This window comes from Hippocampus guttulatus, chromosome 16, assembly GCF_054856545.1.
Source record: "Hippocampus guttulatus isolate MCC_2025c chromosome 16, RoL_Hgut_1.0, whole genome shotgun sequence".
Lineage (NCBI taxonomy): Eukaryota > Metazoa > Chordata > Actinopteri > Syngnathiformes > Syngnathidae > Hippocampus > Hippocampus guttulatus.
The window spans coordinates 4,771,409-4,784,713 of NC_141276.1; the positions used below are offsets into that span (position 1 = coordinate 4,771,409).

Below are 13,305 nucleotides of genomic sequence, written 5' to 3' on the forward strand. Positions count from 1 at the left end.
CACCTGAGTCCTATTATCCACTGATGGCGCCCACACGCATGCATGCGCAATTTTTTTTAACTTGAGATGACACTCCAGATAATCTGATCGCTAGGTGGGTAGATCACATTGAACAGAAGGTATCAAACTCATTTTGGCTAATCCAGCCAATTTAATATCAAGGGGGCAGGACCGGTAAAAGGATTGAAAAATCCCACGCAGGCACAGGGAGAACATGCAAACTTTACACAGGGTAGGGCGGAGGTGGGATCGAACCCGGTACCTCTGCACTATAAGGTCAATGCACTAACCACTCTTCCACCGGGCCGCCACAGCATCACAGTAATTAATTCAATAAAATAAATAAGGTGGTTGACTGGTTGGCGCAGTGCAGAGGACACCCTGCTTTTGCGGTCGGTCCAGTTTTATGCGGAATCGTCTTAAGGCGAAACCCAGTCAAAATAATGAACGCGCACAGTAATAAGAAGAAACGGCTGCTCGCGGCTGTGATGTTTCTTCCTGCTTTGCAGCAAAGAACAACAAATAAAGTGAAGGCAGGAAATGGTAGGGGGCTCATTGTGGCTGAGCTTTAGTGTAAAAATGTGGAAGACCAACATGAAGGCCAGCATCGCGTTCGTTGTTGTCGCCGTTTGGCTCTTAAAGGGTAAGAATGGGTGCTTATTTTCAGTTTAATGTCACGATTTTTGCTCCTTTAAATATATATATATATATATATTTTTTTTCTGTGCACATAGTCAATGCAGATGTGAGCTTCATGCAGCTGTCGGAGAAGCAGTCTTTGGAGCTCTCGTGCCCCTCTCAGAAGGACCACGGCGGCCTGACAAGTTTGCACGTATACCACCGCCGAGGCCCCGCTCAGACCACCCTGCTGTCCCTGGCTCGGGGGGGTGACGATGAGCTCAAGCTGGACCCCGACTACAAGACACGCTTGCTGGTGTCCGGAGGGAGCAACGGCACACGGGTCAAGGTCATGCTGTCGCACTTGGAGCAAAGGGACTCGGGGCTGTATGTGTGTGAAAAACGAGACAACGGCTCAGAGCGCGTCTTCATCACTCAGCTCTTCTTGCTGGTCGACGCCTCAGGTAAGAAAATTAACTTCCGTGTACGCTGAAGGGAGGGCGAGAGTGGCCTGGAAGTGTCAAACAGATTTTTTGGGGACATTAAGATTTGGTACTGCGGCCTTCCTGTGTGGAGTTTGCATGTTGGAAATACCGTGGTGCCTTGAGATACAAGTGACCTGACTTCATTTTTGTTTTGTTTTTACTTTTAGCAACGAGTGCTATGTGGCGTCAGTGAACTTAAATAATTTTGTAACGAGCAACAGTTTTGGCCTAGCTGAAGTTTGCTCTCACGCTAAACATAAAACAAGATACAAAACACCACGGATGGGCTAACAGAGCTAACATTAATAGCCACGGTGTTAAATATACAAATGTGTAACAATAAAACAATACTCACAGTCATTTATTCTTTATCCTCTGTGAAGAATGACTCGTACAACTGCAACTTAGTGAGTTGTTACTCTTAACCGTCTTCATGTTCAGGAGATCTGTATTATACTACTCCCATCTGACCAAGGCGCGCACACACACCAGAAGGAGCTGCATAATTTTCACATTCTATTTATGTTAATACGACGAGTATATGTTTTAATGAAGTACAGTTTTATCATGTGCTATTTTTCCTCTAAGTTTGAGAAGGACTGCACTATAAAATAAATGTATTGTGAAGAGGCTTATTTATTTATTTCTAAATACGATTGTCATTTTTCACCATGTGTGTTTGTGCAGGGATGCCATGTCAGTGCTCTTCAAGCTACCCCCCTCTGCTCATGATCATCTTTTCAGCGACGAGCCTCATTCTGATCACACTCTTGTGGCTTGCCGTGGGAGAATGTGTGAGTAAACCCAAAGAGCCCCCCTCCCCTCCCAAAAGAAATCAAAGGGTCTTCTGTCGTTGGGTGAAAGCCGAACAACTTGTGAAATGCTTTTTAGGTGAAGGCAAGGCGTCCTCCTGCCACGGGGCCACCTGCTGTTCCCGTTTATGAGGAAATGACCAGGAAGCAGCAAAACTCGGGCGCCCCCCCAAACAAGCAGGAAGCTCTGGATGAGGTCACGTCTCCATTGTATGCAAACACGCTCGTGAGACAAACACAAGACAACGACTACGCCTGCCCGAGACACATCACCCTCAGAGCCTGAATGGAAATCCCCCACAATAATTTTGCATCAGTGGCACATGACCGTTGAACAGCAAATTTAATGCGGAGGCGGACAAACTGAACGCTTATTTTTGTGAATTGATTTTGTCTTTTTATAAGCCTATCGTGCCTGCTTAAAAAGAATTGAACCCCCCGCCCCCGCCCCACACACACACCAAAACAGAGAGCACTTTTTTTTCTTAAACAGCCGAGAAAAAAAATGCTATTTTATTAATATCTGAAAGAAGCTCCATAGTTCATGAAAACATTTGTTTTTCGGTGCATGTTGTTTGAACAATCACATTCTATGAGGAGAAAGATATACAGAGAGAGAAAAATCAAAAATCAAAAAGAAAACATTACAAGCCACTGACTTTGAAAATCATTAAATCTCAGTACAGACATTTTTTTTCTGAATACCCCCCCCCCAAAAAGCAGCCCTAATTCCAAACACCCACTGATACACCCCCCCCCCCTGAAAAAAACAAAACAATAAAACCCCATAAAAACCTTGAGGGTGACAGGCTGGAATCCCACAGTGCTAAAGAGTGAGACGCTCATTGGTTTTTCGGAATACACAGCATGGCGATGTAACGCTAGGTCGATCGGAATCAGGGGACAAAAAACATAAAAATGAACAATACACATACTGGACCCCCCCCCGCCCCCCCAACAACAAAACCACTGTAATAAATCAGCCACACACCAATGTAGGCCATGAAATCGTCACCCTCTGCTCCCCCCGACACTTGTGCATAGTTTCGTGTTCCTTTACAACCAGCTCCTCGTTTTCACAAGCATTCTCACCAAATGTTTCACAAAAACTCAGCTTTTCATAACGACCCCCCCCCCCCCCGCACAGAAAAAAATAATGCACGACGCTCCTGATTCAGTCAGGATGGGACCTCAAGAACAACTAAACAGCATTTTGCATCTTTTATTCACTGCCTTTTTTTTTTAACAATTCGCTTTTTCTGTTTTGAAATGTAAAGCAATTTTAATATATAGATTATAGATCTATATATCTTTATATATATATATGTATATATATATATATATATATAAAGCACTCCATATTCATTTAAAAGTCCATTATTTGGTTATCATGTAACTGCTACGGATTTCGAAACGTCAGGTATTTGCTCCTCCTTCTCAAATCCATAACTTTCAGTGCTTAGATGATTCGTAATATTTGTCTTCAAAATGTACATTAAAATGACGTGGAGTTGGTACGCTGGAACCCTGGCCTTCCTGAGACGAGATCCACTTTTTCATGTGTGCAAGATAGTGAGCAATTTTTTTTTTTGTCTTTTTGTTTTGTTGGTGTTTCTCGTTTTGTTTTGTATAAAGTCAAAAATAGATACTCAACATAAAAACATACACGCTTTCTGATAGTCCAACAGAAACAGAACAAAACAACACTGTTCGATCCCAGAGTTCTGAAACACGAGAACGTTTCATTCTGTGTTGCACTTTGAAAAATGGAAGCATTTGTCCTCTCTTTTTGTTGTCATTTTTATCTTTTTTAAATTTTTTTTTTTTTTTTTACCCCTTTCCCCCTGACATTCCCATCGTTTAATTCTTTTGGAACTCCAGAAGAAAACACAAGTGTTTTGTAAACTGCCAGTGGCCTGACGGTTACAATGAAATGAGTGTGTGAGAAAAAAACAAAACAAAAAAAAGGTAGGCACCTCAGACAGCAGAAGTCCTTCTACCCCCAAACATCTATGGCCACAGGTCTGTCAAATACTTTTTTTTTTTTGTCCATTTCCTTATTTTTTTTTTAAAATTTATATAAGGTGTATCAGGAATATCCCAGGAACGGTGCCACAAGTAATTTTCAAATTTGCAGTCTTTTCCGCCAGGAAGTGTCAGATGCTCAGAGCTCTTCTTACACACTGAACAAAGCAAACTCCGCTAGATCTCTTCCGGCGTGTTCGTTGATCATGTGGCCTACACTCGGCCGCAAAAAAAATAAAAAATAAAGTCCTGGAACTTTTCTGATACACCCCGTAGTCTGAAAGAAATGGTGCAATACTCAAATACGACTCATATTTTCCTTGGATTATTGTTCACAATGAAAGCCACTAAAGGTAGATAAACATGACATTAAAAAAAAAACACACACACACACGTATTCTTTTTAGTCCTTGAGTAAACACGTACACGTGAACTGTCCCCCCCTTCGGTACTTGTGTCTTGTCGTTGGGTTTAGCTGGATGAGGACACTCAGTGCAACGCGAGAGAGGCTAAAGTCAGAACAATACTGAGTTTGACAAGAAACTAACTAAAATGGCCGACACACTCGCGTACAGTACAAGCAGCCTTGTGCAAACACTCCCACTCACACATGTTTTGTTTTTCCTTTTCAAAGTCGATCCTTTTCAACGTTTCTTGAATTGGAAACAAAAATAACTCGGAAAAAGTGTTCACATTACATTATTGGCGCTTCTTTTGATTCAAGTATTTGTTTTCATTATTTTGTATTTGTCTGATATGTTTATGATCTCGTCAATGTTCGGGAGGGTACGTGGGGGCCACATACACATAAACTCACATACATCTGCCCGAGATGCGTCTGAACTTGCATGTGCATATTCAACCCAGGCATTTGTTTAAAGTCAGGGTCAGGGAACCCTGTGAGAATTTTTTTTTTTTCAGCCATGTCATTCTATAAAATCTCTTAGAAAAGCCCCCAAATGCTCCAAAGAAACAGACAATAATAAACATTTTTTACAACCATACTTTTCTTCTTAAATTTCATTTAACCCCTTGGAGGGCTTTTATAAAAATGGAAAAAGGTTGCCCACCCCTGCTTTAAATACAGCTTTGCTTAGTCGACTTTTTTTTTTTGGGACACTCAGACCCCTCTTGTCTGATCAATGATTGAGACACTTTTTTTCTTCTTTTTGTTCCAGTCACCTTTGAGTTCGTGCAACTTTTCATTTAAGGAAAAAAAAAAAAAAAAAAAAAAGGAAGGTTTGGGGGGAGATAAAAAAAAAAACTAAAGAGAGATGTATATTTGACCTCCAACACAAGCAGGGGATTTGGTAGAGGGATAAAAGGAGACGGGGCCCTCGGTGCTGGCGCTGTGCCGAGAAATCCGGGGCACATCTGAGATCCGACCCCGCATACTGGTCACCCGGACTGACCGTCCCACTCAGGGTGTGGTTCCTTGAATCAAGTCCAGTGTGGAGTAAACGCACATCAAAACAAAACAATCAACACAGGCATTAGTGATTGTTTTGTTGAATGACAAGTCTAAAAAGTGACTCTGGAAGAGTGGAACACATTTACAAAAAAAAAAAAAAAAAGAAACATTAAGACTTGGTACCGAACTTGAGACGTGTTCCTATTTCAAGCTGGCGCCACCCTCAGGTTGGAGGCCCGAATTGCTCCAAGGTGAGCTTGAGAAGGCGAAGGCTTGTAGAAACACAGGAGACACGTCTCAGATTTGGAGTGCAGAGCTCTAAAACATTTTTTTTGTAGTTTCCTTTTGAGTTTATGCAAAAAAACAAAAAATCTTGTATTTTGGTTTTTAAAAGAGATGTACCCGATGTGACCCATAAACAGCGCACAGATGCAAAACGGCCTCCTCCTGGTGGTGGGGGAAAAAAAAAAGCAGCATGGCCTCCTCCTTCTCCTCCCACCATGCAGCAAAAGAAGGCGTCGTCACATGATCATGATATTTGGATGTCAGTTGGCACTAGACTGAAGCGCAATTGGGCGTCCAGGTGGTCTTTCTGACGGGAAGCTGCCTTGGTAGTAAAGGTGGCTTGAGGATTGGAGATGTTTGGCAAGGGGGGGGGGGGCAGGGTAGTGGGTGTGGATGGATGCGAGTTCACACCTCCTTGTTCTTTGCATAGAAATGGAAGGCTGCGTCTCAGTGGAGGTGGCTCCAAGTGGAACTGAGTGCTCCCAGAGGTGAAACGTAAAGCACCAGTGTGTGTCGGAGTGCGAATGTCGTATGCTGAGGGAGCTTCTCTCCCCCCCGCCCCTCCCCAACACCACCACATCCGAGCCGGACGGACACAGGAAGCGGGCTCACATGTATACAAGTCGTCCGTTTTGAAGGGAGCGAGGGATTGGAAACTGCATAAAGCCATGATATCATCAGTCAGCAATGATAAAAACAGTGACAGCAAATATCAACAATAATAGGTGATAAAAAGGAAAAAAAACAAAACAAAAACGCCTCCATCTCAGAGTGAAAGTGGAGTTTTGCTGAGGGCAGCAGTAGTAGTAGTAGTAGTAGTAGTAATAGTAGTAGTAGTAGAATAGTAGTAGTACACTGAATACAGGTGGGGCTGCTCTCAGCCTGGAGGAAGAGGAGGGCGTTGGGTGCGGCGGCGGTGGGCGGGGAGTTGGGATCTGCTTGCGGAGCGCGGCGCCCTGCAAGCAAGCAGGCACTCAGCGGCCACACTGGCTGGCCTCCACTGCCCAGGAATCAAGGCTTTCAAAAAAAAAAATATATGTTTTTTAAGATGGCAAGGAAGTTGAGGGGGTGTGTTTGTCTCCCTGCGGCCCCCTCCCACCATCATTATCCCTTCGGTTGTGTTCATTTTGCTACCATGTACAGCCTGCCCCCCCCCCCCAGGCGTGAAGTGAAATCTTCACATCCGGGTTAAATTTGAAGCCACTAAGCAAGTCAGTCACTTTCCATGCCAGCGTCGATTCTCTTTTTCGCCATCTTGGCGTTGATGGGTGCGGGCGGGCGAGATCAGTGGGGCACAGTGGGCGTGGGACGCTCTTGATAAGTGCTATGACATACCAGGCCTTTCACATGGACTTCATTCATTTGGGCCAAAAAAAAAAAAAAAGAAAGAAAAAAGTAAAGAGGCGCCTTTCATTTTGGTTTGATGCCTTCTCTCTACACACATTCATGCGCGCAGCACACTCTCTCACACACACACACGCGCACACACACCTGTTGAGAAGTGCTTTAAGTGAGTGTCCTTGAATATCAGACAGACAAGGTTGCTACTCTCCACATACACACGTACACACTCGCAGCCGGAGGGGGTTGAGGGTATTTAGTGGCAGTTATAGTCGAGCGGTGTTGCAGGTGGTGGTGGTTCTCCCGCCGATCAGTTAGGAGCGTGGACGGTACAGTCTGTTGTGGCTTATATTGCACGTCGCTTGAAATGGTTGTTTTGTGACAAAAAGGGCGGTGGCTGGAGTGGTGGCACCTAACGCGTACCTTTTTTTCTTCCTGTCTTGAGGTGCAGTGAAAAGGTCAGCGACCAAACTGCCAGTTGAAGTGCATCCAAGTGTTTGTTTGTTTTTTTTCCTTCTAGTTGTTACAGCTCCATGGTAATAGCAGTGGTTCATTTTGTTTGTCCGTCACATCTTCCCCACATACCCCCCCCAAACATGTCTGAATAAAAGCATTTTTTAAAAATTTGTTTGCAATGGTTCAAGAAAGGAAACAAAATGCACTACAAAAATAAATGGCTTGAACAAGGCGAACAGAGTTGCATCATTCCCTTTGAGAGCGTTTGTGTGTGGGGGGGCTCTGCACTGTTTGTAGACAGGAGCTGTGGTTGCTTCCGTTAGGCCGCAGCAGCATGTACTCTCCGCTCGACTTCCACTGGCTCAGAGATAAGGGGGGTGTGCAAGGGTCCGTATGCTTCTTCACCGAGTTACGGAGTGAGTGGGGGAACGAGGGTGGGAACGAGGTTAAGGCCAAGATTAGTGCTAAGAGTCCAGAACAGCCGAAGAGTACAACCAGTGCTCTGATTGACTTTTTTTTTTTTTTTAAACTTTGGGAATGATGCCTTCTCGCGGGTCTCTGAGGTGCAGTATGATTGCCTCGGAAAGGCAGAGAGGGATTAAGCAGAGTTAAAGATGGCAGCTCGTCACTGCGAAGGTACATGTACACGTTTCACTCCACGCGTTTACGCGTGGAAAAAGTTTTTTTTTTTTTTTTTTTTTGAATATGAATAAAAGACATCTTCCTGTGTCTCCAAGTGTAAAAGCTCAACGCTGTGACTTTTCACTTCACAGAACTGCAACTTGAGCCCCCCCCCCTCCCCCCAAAAAGGGGGAGCACAGGAAGGCGATGAGGTGGAGTAGCGAGGATATGGACACATCACGCCTTCTCCCTCACCTTCATTGGTTACTCCCATGCTGATTATCTCCATCTTGATTTTGCAAGTTTTCTGCTCCGTTGTCCTTATATGGACTCCCCGCTCAGCAGGTCTCCAGGCAGCAGCGTACTGATTGGGCTGGGACTCCCCATCACCCGACCCTCCTCTCCACTAGGGGGCCCCCACAGGCTGGAATACTGCTGCACGCCACCCCACAGCAGATCGCCGCCCGCCTTTGCGCCACCGGAGCCTCCGCTGCCATTGTTGTTGTTGTTCCAGTGGGGGGTGTGGCCGATGGGGTGAGAGGCTCCCGACCCGGACCCGCCCATCCTCGTCTGATTGGCGCCCGGAGTGGCCTGCCAGCTGGTTGTCCCGCCGAGCGACTGGCCCTGTGCAAAGAAGCGATTGACTTCCTCTTCTCCGGCAAACTCGGCGAGAATGGTGGTGTTCCCAAGCACGCACCTGGACACAGACACAAAGAGCCCCGCGAATGAAAACACTCCCATCTCCTGAGGACCGATCACCTCGGAGCTGGGGAAAAAAAGACATACATGTGCAGGGACTTCTGAGCCTTGGCAGCCTCGTCCTTGGAGCTGTAGCGCACTACAGCGTTGCCCTGTGTCAGGTTGAGGTGGAATGTGATGAGCGGGCCGTGCTGCATGCACAGTGTACGCAGAGTTGAACCGTCAATCTGCCGCAGAGAGGGTGAGGTCAACAGTGCAACCTAACCGCAAGCGTGCGTCGAGTGCTCGCAGGCTCAGGGGGGGATGCGGGAGTCTTCTTACCTGTGGAGTAAGGTTTCTCAGAACCAACCAGCTGCTGGTCCTGTTAGAGCTGTCTGTACTCCACGTGGTGCCTGCTGCAGAAGGAGAGCGAATGGTGTGTTATTGAACCGAAAGGGCCAACGCTACGGTCGTGTGCTTCCTCGACTAAAATGTGGCTTGTGGGTAAAATTCAAAAGAGATTAATTTCGGAAAATGCACTGGAAGATTCTCTGTAACCTTTGAAACCAACCTGGGCACAACTTAGCTCAGTTACTATATGGCAGGGCTTTGGCGGCATCTTGTGACATGTTGGGGTATTACAATTTTATTATTATTATTATTTTTTTTAATTCTTGAGAGTCAGTATCTCAAGATTGATTGTCGATGCGAGTCTATAAAGAACCAGAAGGTGAGGAGAGGAATCTTGTATTCAATTCTCAGTTTATGGTTGTTGGGAATCTTACAATTTAAATAAAAATGACTGAAATTACAATTCATTCCAATTAAATCTTATGTATTTTAATAAAAAAAAATTTTTTTTTGTATATGTTAACCGTAAGGTGCGACATACCCGTGGTGTAAGAGCTGCTCCAGCCTTGGGACAGACCCAGAGAGTTGCCCCCCCACGTTGAGGACGGCTTGGTGTTTGTGAGGCCGGGCGGCGGGCGGGAGGGGGCTGCAGAGCTGCTCCGGGGTCCCTGTGGAACCTTCCACATGTCATGGGAAAGAGAGGCCTGACTGTGGGAGATGGCACCTGTGGACCAAGTGGATTTCATCTCTGACAGTTTACCTGGATAGACATACGAAAAAAAAAATGTTTGTACGACAGAACCAAATGAATAAAGTCAACGGAAAGCTCATCAGAATCACAATTGAAGTTCAAAATATCTACTTCCAACCCGTTCTGAGCTCCCTGACATAGTTACAGCACACGTGTTTCTACATGGTCGTCATGTAACTACTCTGCCTTGGTAAGAGACCTGCTTACTCATCTTTCATGCAAATTAAAATGCTTTTACGGTGTCTTAATTAGTCAAACAGACCGGTAGGTTATATGTCAAGTCACACAGTAGTGTTTTCCCATGCAGAAGTAGGAAGGAGGGTCACCAACACCACAGGGGAAGTTGGGGGGGGGGGGGGGGGGGGGGTTGTGCACTGCAGGGAGAGGCAAGCTGGCAGAATGGAAGCTCGAATGAGTCCTTTTTAATCAGGTGAGATGACTTGACAGGCAGGCTGGGGGTGCTCTCCAGTGAACGCTGGGACTCACGGTGTTGTAATACAGGGAGGGAATGGATCGTTTTGAGTTGCAGTCATTTATCCGCTGCAATATGGGGGGTGAGAGGGGGGTGTTATCGGTGAGCCATGTACCTGTTTCGTCTGTCTCCGGGGACGACAGACTGAATGAGCTAGTGTAGGCACTGACTGACCAATCAGAGGAGGGAGGCAGAGCCTCGTTCTGAGATGAAGTGGGGGAAGAGCCTGAGCCGATGGCAGCGCACAAACAAGGACACAAAAACAAAACAAAAAAACAAAGAAGGGAAAGCAGCAGAGAGAAAATGGCATAAAAGAAAAAGGCATAAGAAATGACGAGATTAAGAAGAGAACGGAATTAAAGAGTACAAACAATGATCGGAGAAGCAGTTTTAAACGGAAGAATGGACAACAAAAGAGTAAAGAAGCAGACTCTGGTGGCGGCGCTTTGCAATAGTTGAATCAAGATGGAAGATTGAAAAAAAAATATTGAGACACAATCGGAACTATAGCACAGCGTTTCGCTCAAGTCCCTCACCTGCACTTCTGTCTCGCAACAGGTAGCGGTTGACATCTTGGATATTAGTGTTGATAGTGGGACCACTTGGGACACTACCCGGCGTCATGTTGGGGTCCGTCTCCGGGTCGATATTCTGGAGACCCTTCCACGGAACGCCCGGGCAGAACTCTGAAAAATGCCAAGTCAAAGTTTGCAAACGAGCTTCCATTTGTGAAAAGTTTCGTGGATATTGAAGAAGCGACGACAGCAGCCCAGGAAGAACGCTTGTCGCACCTGGCGGCCAGTTGATGTTCGTCCCGTTGGCCATCTTGTCACTACTGCCCTTCCCTTGGCCCCAACTGTCTGGGGGCACAAGAGGACTGGTGGGAGACTCCGAGCTGGACATCAGGTTATAGGGGCTGTATGAGTCATCCAGCTGAGGAGGCTTGCCAGGGGGGCCCAGGGTGGTACCTGCAATGTGGAAACATGGCAACTCGACTCAAACGCACAGCATTGTCAAGTAGCAGCCGGTTTTACAATTACCTGTACTGCCCGACAAGTCTAGCGAAGATAAATGTTTACTCATTCCTCACCGTGTTTGCTCAGGTTGGGCTCCAAGGGAGAGGAGCCTCCAGAGAGGCTTTCCATGGAGTTGGGGTGCGTCCACTGTGACAGGCGCGACTGGGGCTGGGGTGAATCCTTCATGGACATGCCCGCCTCCATGCAGTTTACATTCATGTTTGGATTCAGTCCAGCTGAGGGAGAAAGACAAACATAATTGCTTTCAATCAATTTCAGGGGTTCGTGCACCCCTCGTGCGATTCGCGTGGCCAGTCAAAAATCACTCACAGAGCGAATACGGGCTGTAGGTGTTTTGAGAAGACTGCGGCTCTTTGGTCTGCAGGTCAGGGAGGCCCGGAGCCTGGGGGTGGCCTGGAAATAAATCAAGGGTGGATTTGGTCCCGCCGTGATGTAGGCCCGTGTGGGAGTGGGGAGGCTGCTGCTGCTGTTGCTGCTTCATTAGCAGAGCTTGGGCCAGCTGACGCTGGTGCTGTTGGATCTGCTGCTGCATGTTATTGATTGTACGTGCAACCTGGAACGATCACCGAAGAATATTTTTATTAATCTATTTCGTTTTTGTTTTCTTCCCTTGCTTCTCACAACTCAACCGTCTAAAATGTTCACATGGTAAGTATGAAAATATTTCACAATATTTACAGAGAAAAGTGAGAGGAAAGTTCAAACTAACTTGCTGCTCTTGTTGTCGAATGGGTCCGGAAACGTTGCGCTGTGCCTGTAACATCTGCTGCTGAATTTGTAAACGCTGGTAAGCCTGTGAAATCAGCCATATGCCCCAGTTTTATTCTCACAGGTAAAGATGGAGAAAATGCCAGTCGGTGACACTTTTAATGGGAAAGAAATCGAACCTGGGACGAGTCAAAAATGACACTCACCAGTTGCAGCTGGTAGAGTTGATTCAGAAGGGTCATATGTTGAGGGTTTATTGGCGAGGTTAAAAGTGCAGGATTCAGACCAATGTTTTTTGCTGCAAACTGTAAGAGCTGTGCTTGAACCTGTGGATCGATACCACCATCACGTTGACAACGCGAAATAAACGCACGGCGCTCATGTGTCAGTGGCGTTTGTGATCCCCTCGGGTTTACGCCGATCGGCGTCGTGACCGGGAGCTTGTGTTCGAGTGTTTACGTGCATCTACCTGAGGGGAGAGAAACTGAGGCACTTGAGCGCGTAGACTAGGCTGAGAGGAGCCGAGAGGCGGCACTGGCGGCTGAGGAGGCGGCTGGGGCATGGCCCGGGCTTGTGCTGCTCCACCACCAAACATTCCACTCTGCATTTGCTGGACAAACAATGCAGAAAAACAGTCACGTTTCACGTTTTCTGAAAAAAAAAAAATCTGCTTCACTTCCACCGCCGTGAGGTTTGTGGAGGTTTGAAAATGGGGAGGAGCGGGGGGGGGGGGGGCATATATCATTGCAAACTATTGAATATTTGACTCACTTTATCCATGAAGGATGAGCGGGGATCCGAGGAGGGTTCTTTGGAGAGAAGTGCAGGTCGAGGGCAGCTCAAGGGTTTGTTGATAAGCCCGTTGTTGTAGTCGTGTCCGGCCATCCCCATCCCCCGCTTGTCCAGTTCGGTCTTCTTCTCCAGCAGGGCACTCATGGCCTGGTCCAGGTTCATGTTGTTGCTCTTTAAAGCCTCCTCTGCCGGATCCCGCTGGGGAACAACACGTCACAAGGCGCGTGAATTTCCTCTTGCATTCATGGTCGAGTGGGTGAAAGCATAACGGCTCTCAAAAATGTGAATATTTTATGTAATAAAAGATATCAACTCACCGGGAAACCCATGTCTGTGAGTTGTTTGATAAGACGGTTCATAATCCAGGTATCTTCTGGCTTCCCCGGAACTTTGACCTGGAATGTCAGAACATTACAGTCAATGACTAGAATTAACAAGTGCACACTTTAGGTTGGATTGTTT

At 46.4% G+C, this 13,305-nt stretch overlaps 2 protein-coding genes across 2 annotated transcripts in view; one reads left to right on the forward strand and one right to left on the reverse strand.

Moving 5' to 3' along the window:
- The first annotated feature begins 548 nt into the window (after window positions 1-548).
- Window positions 549-2,829, forward strand: LOC147192634 (uncharacterized). Its single transcript, XM_086132219.1, has 4 exons — window positions 549-643; window positions 735-1,082; window positions 1,791-1,897; window positions 1,995-2,829. Exons 1-4 carry the CDS (start codon window positions 580-582, stop codon window positions 2,199-2,201), a joined length of 726 nt encoding a protein of 241 aa, XP_085988345.1. The 5' UTR covers window positions 549-579; the 3' UTR covers window positions 2,202-2,829.
- Window positions 2,830-3,774: 945 nt separating this feature from the next.
- Window positions 3,775-13,305, reverse strand: part of tnrc6c1 (trinucleotide repeat containing adaptor 6C1) — a 29,897-nt gene continuing 20,366 nt past the window's right edge. The window contains exons 8-21 of the mRNA XM_086132218.1: window positions 13,161-13,238; window positions 12,823-13,041; window positions 12,521-12,661; window positions 12,258-12,377; window positions 12,053-12,136; window positions 11,653-11,896; window positions 11,397-11,558; window positions 11,098-11,274; window positions 10,843-10,992; window positions 10,422-10,532; window positions 9,625-9,843; window positions 9,075-9,148; window positions 8,841-8,980; window positions 3,775-8,751 (exon numbers count right to left, since the gene is read on the reverse strand). Coding sequence (XP_085988344.1) covers window positions 8,376-8,751; window positions 8,841-8,980; window positions 9,075-9,148; window positions 9,625-9,843; window positions 10,422-10,532; window positions 10,843-10,992; window positions 11,098-11,274; window positions 11,397-11,558; window positions 11,653-11,896; window positions 12,053-12,136; window positions 12,258-12,377; window positions 12,521-12,661; window positions 12,823-13,041; window positions 13,161-13,238 — 2,295 coding nt within the window. The 3' untranslated portion in view covers window positions 3,775-8,375. The remainder of the gene's footprint in view (window positions 8,752-8,840; window positions 8,981-9,074; window positions 9,149-9,624; window positions 9,844-10,421; window positions 10,533-10,842; window positions 10,993-11,097; window positions 11,275-11,396; window positions 11,559-11,652; window positions 11,897-12,052; window positions 12,137-12,257; window positions 12,378-12,520; window positions 12,662-12,822; window positions 13,042-13,160; window positions 13,239-13,305) is intronic.

Excerpts from the sequence above, each read along its gene's own strand:
- LOC147192634 (XM_086132219.1), top strand. The coding sequence starts at position 580 with ATGTGGAAGACCAACATGAAGGCCAGCATCGCGTTCGTTGTTGTCGCC. Across the intron at positions 644-734 it reads CGCCGTTTGGCTCTTAAAGG|TCAATGCAGATGTGAGCTTC; the intron begins GTAAGAATGGGT and ends CTGTGCACATAG. Across the intron at positions 1,083-1,790 it reads CTTGCTGGTCGACGCCTCAG|GGATGCCATGTCAGTGCTCT; the intron begins GTAAGAAAATTA and ends GTGTTTGTGCAG.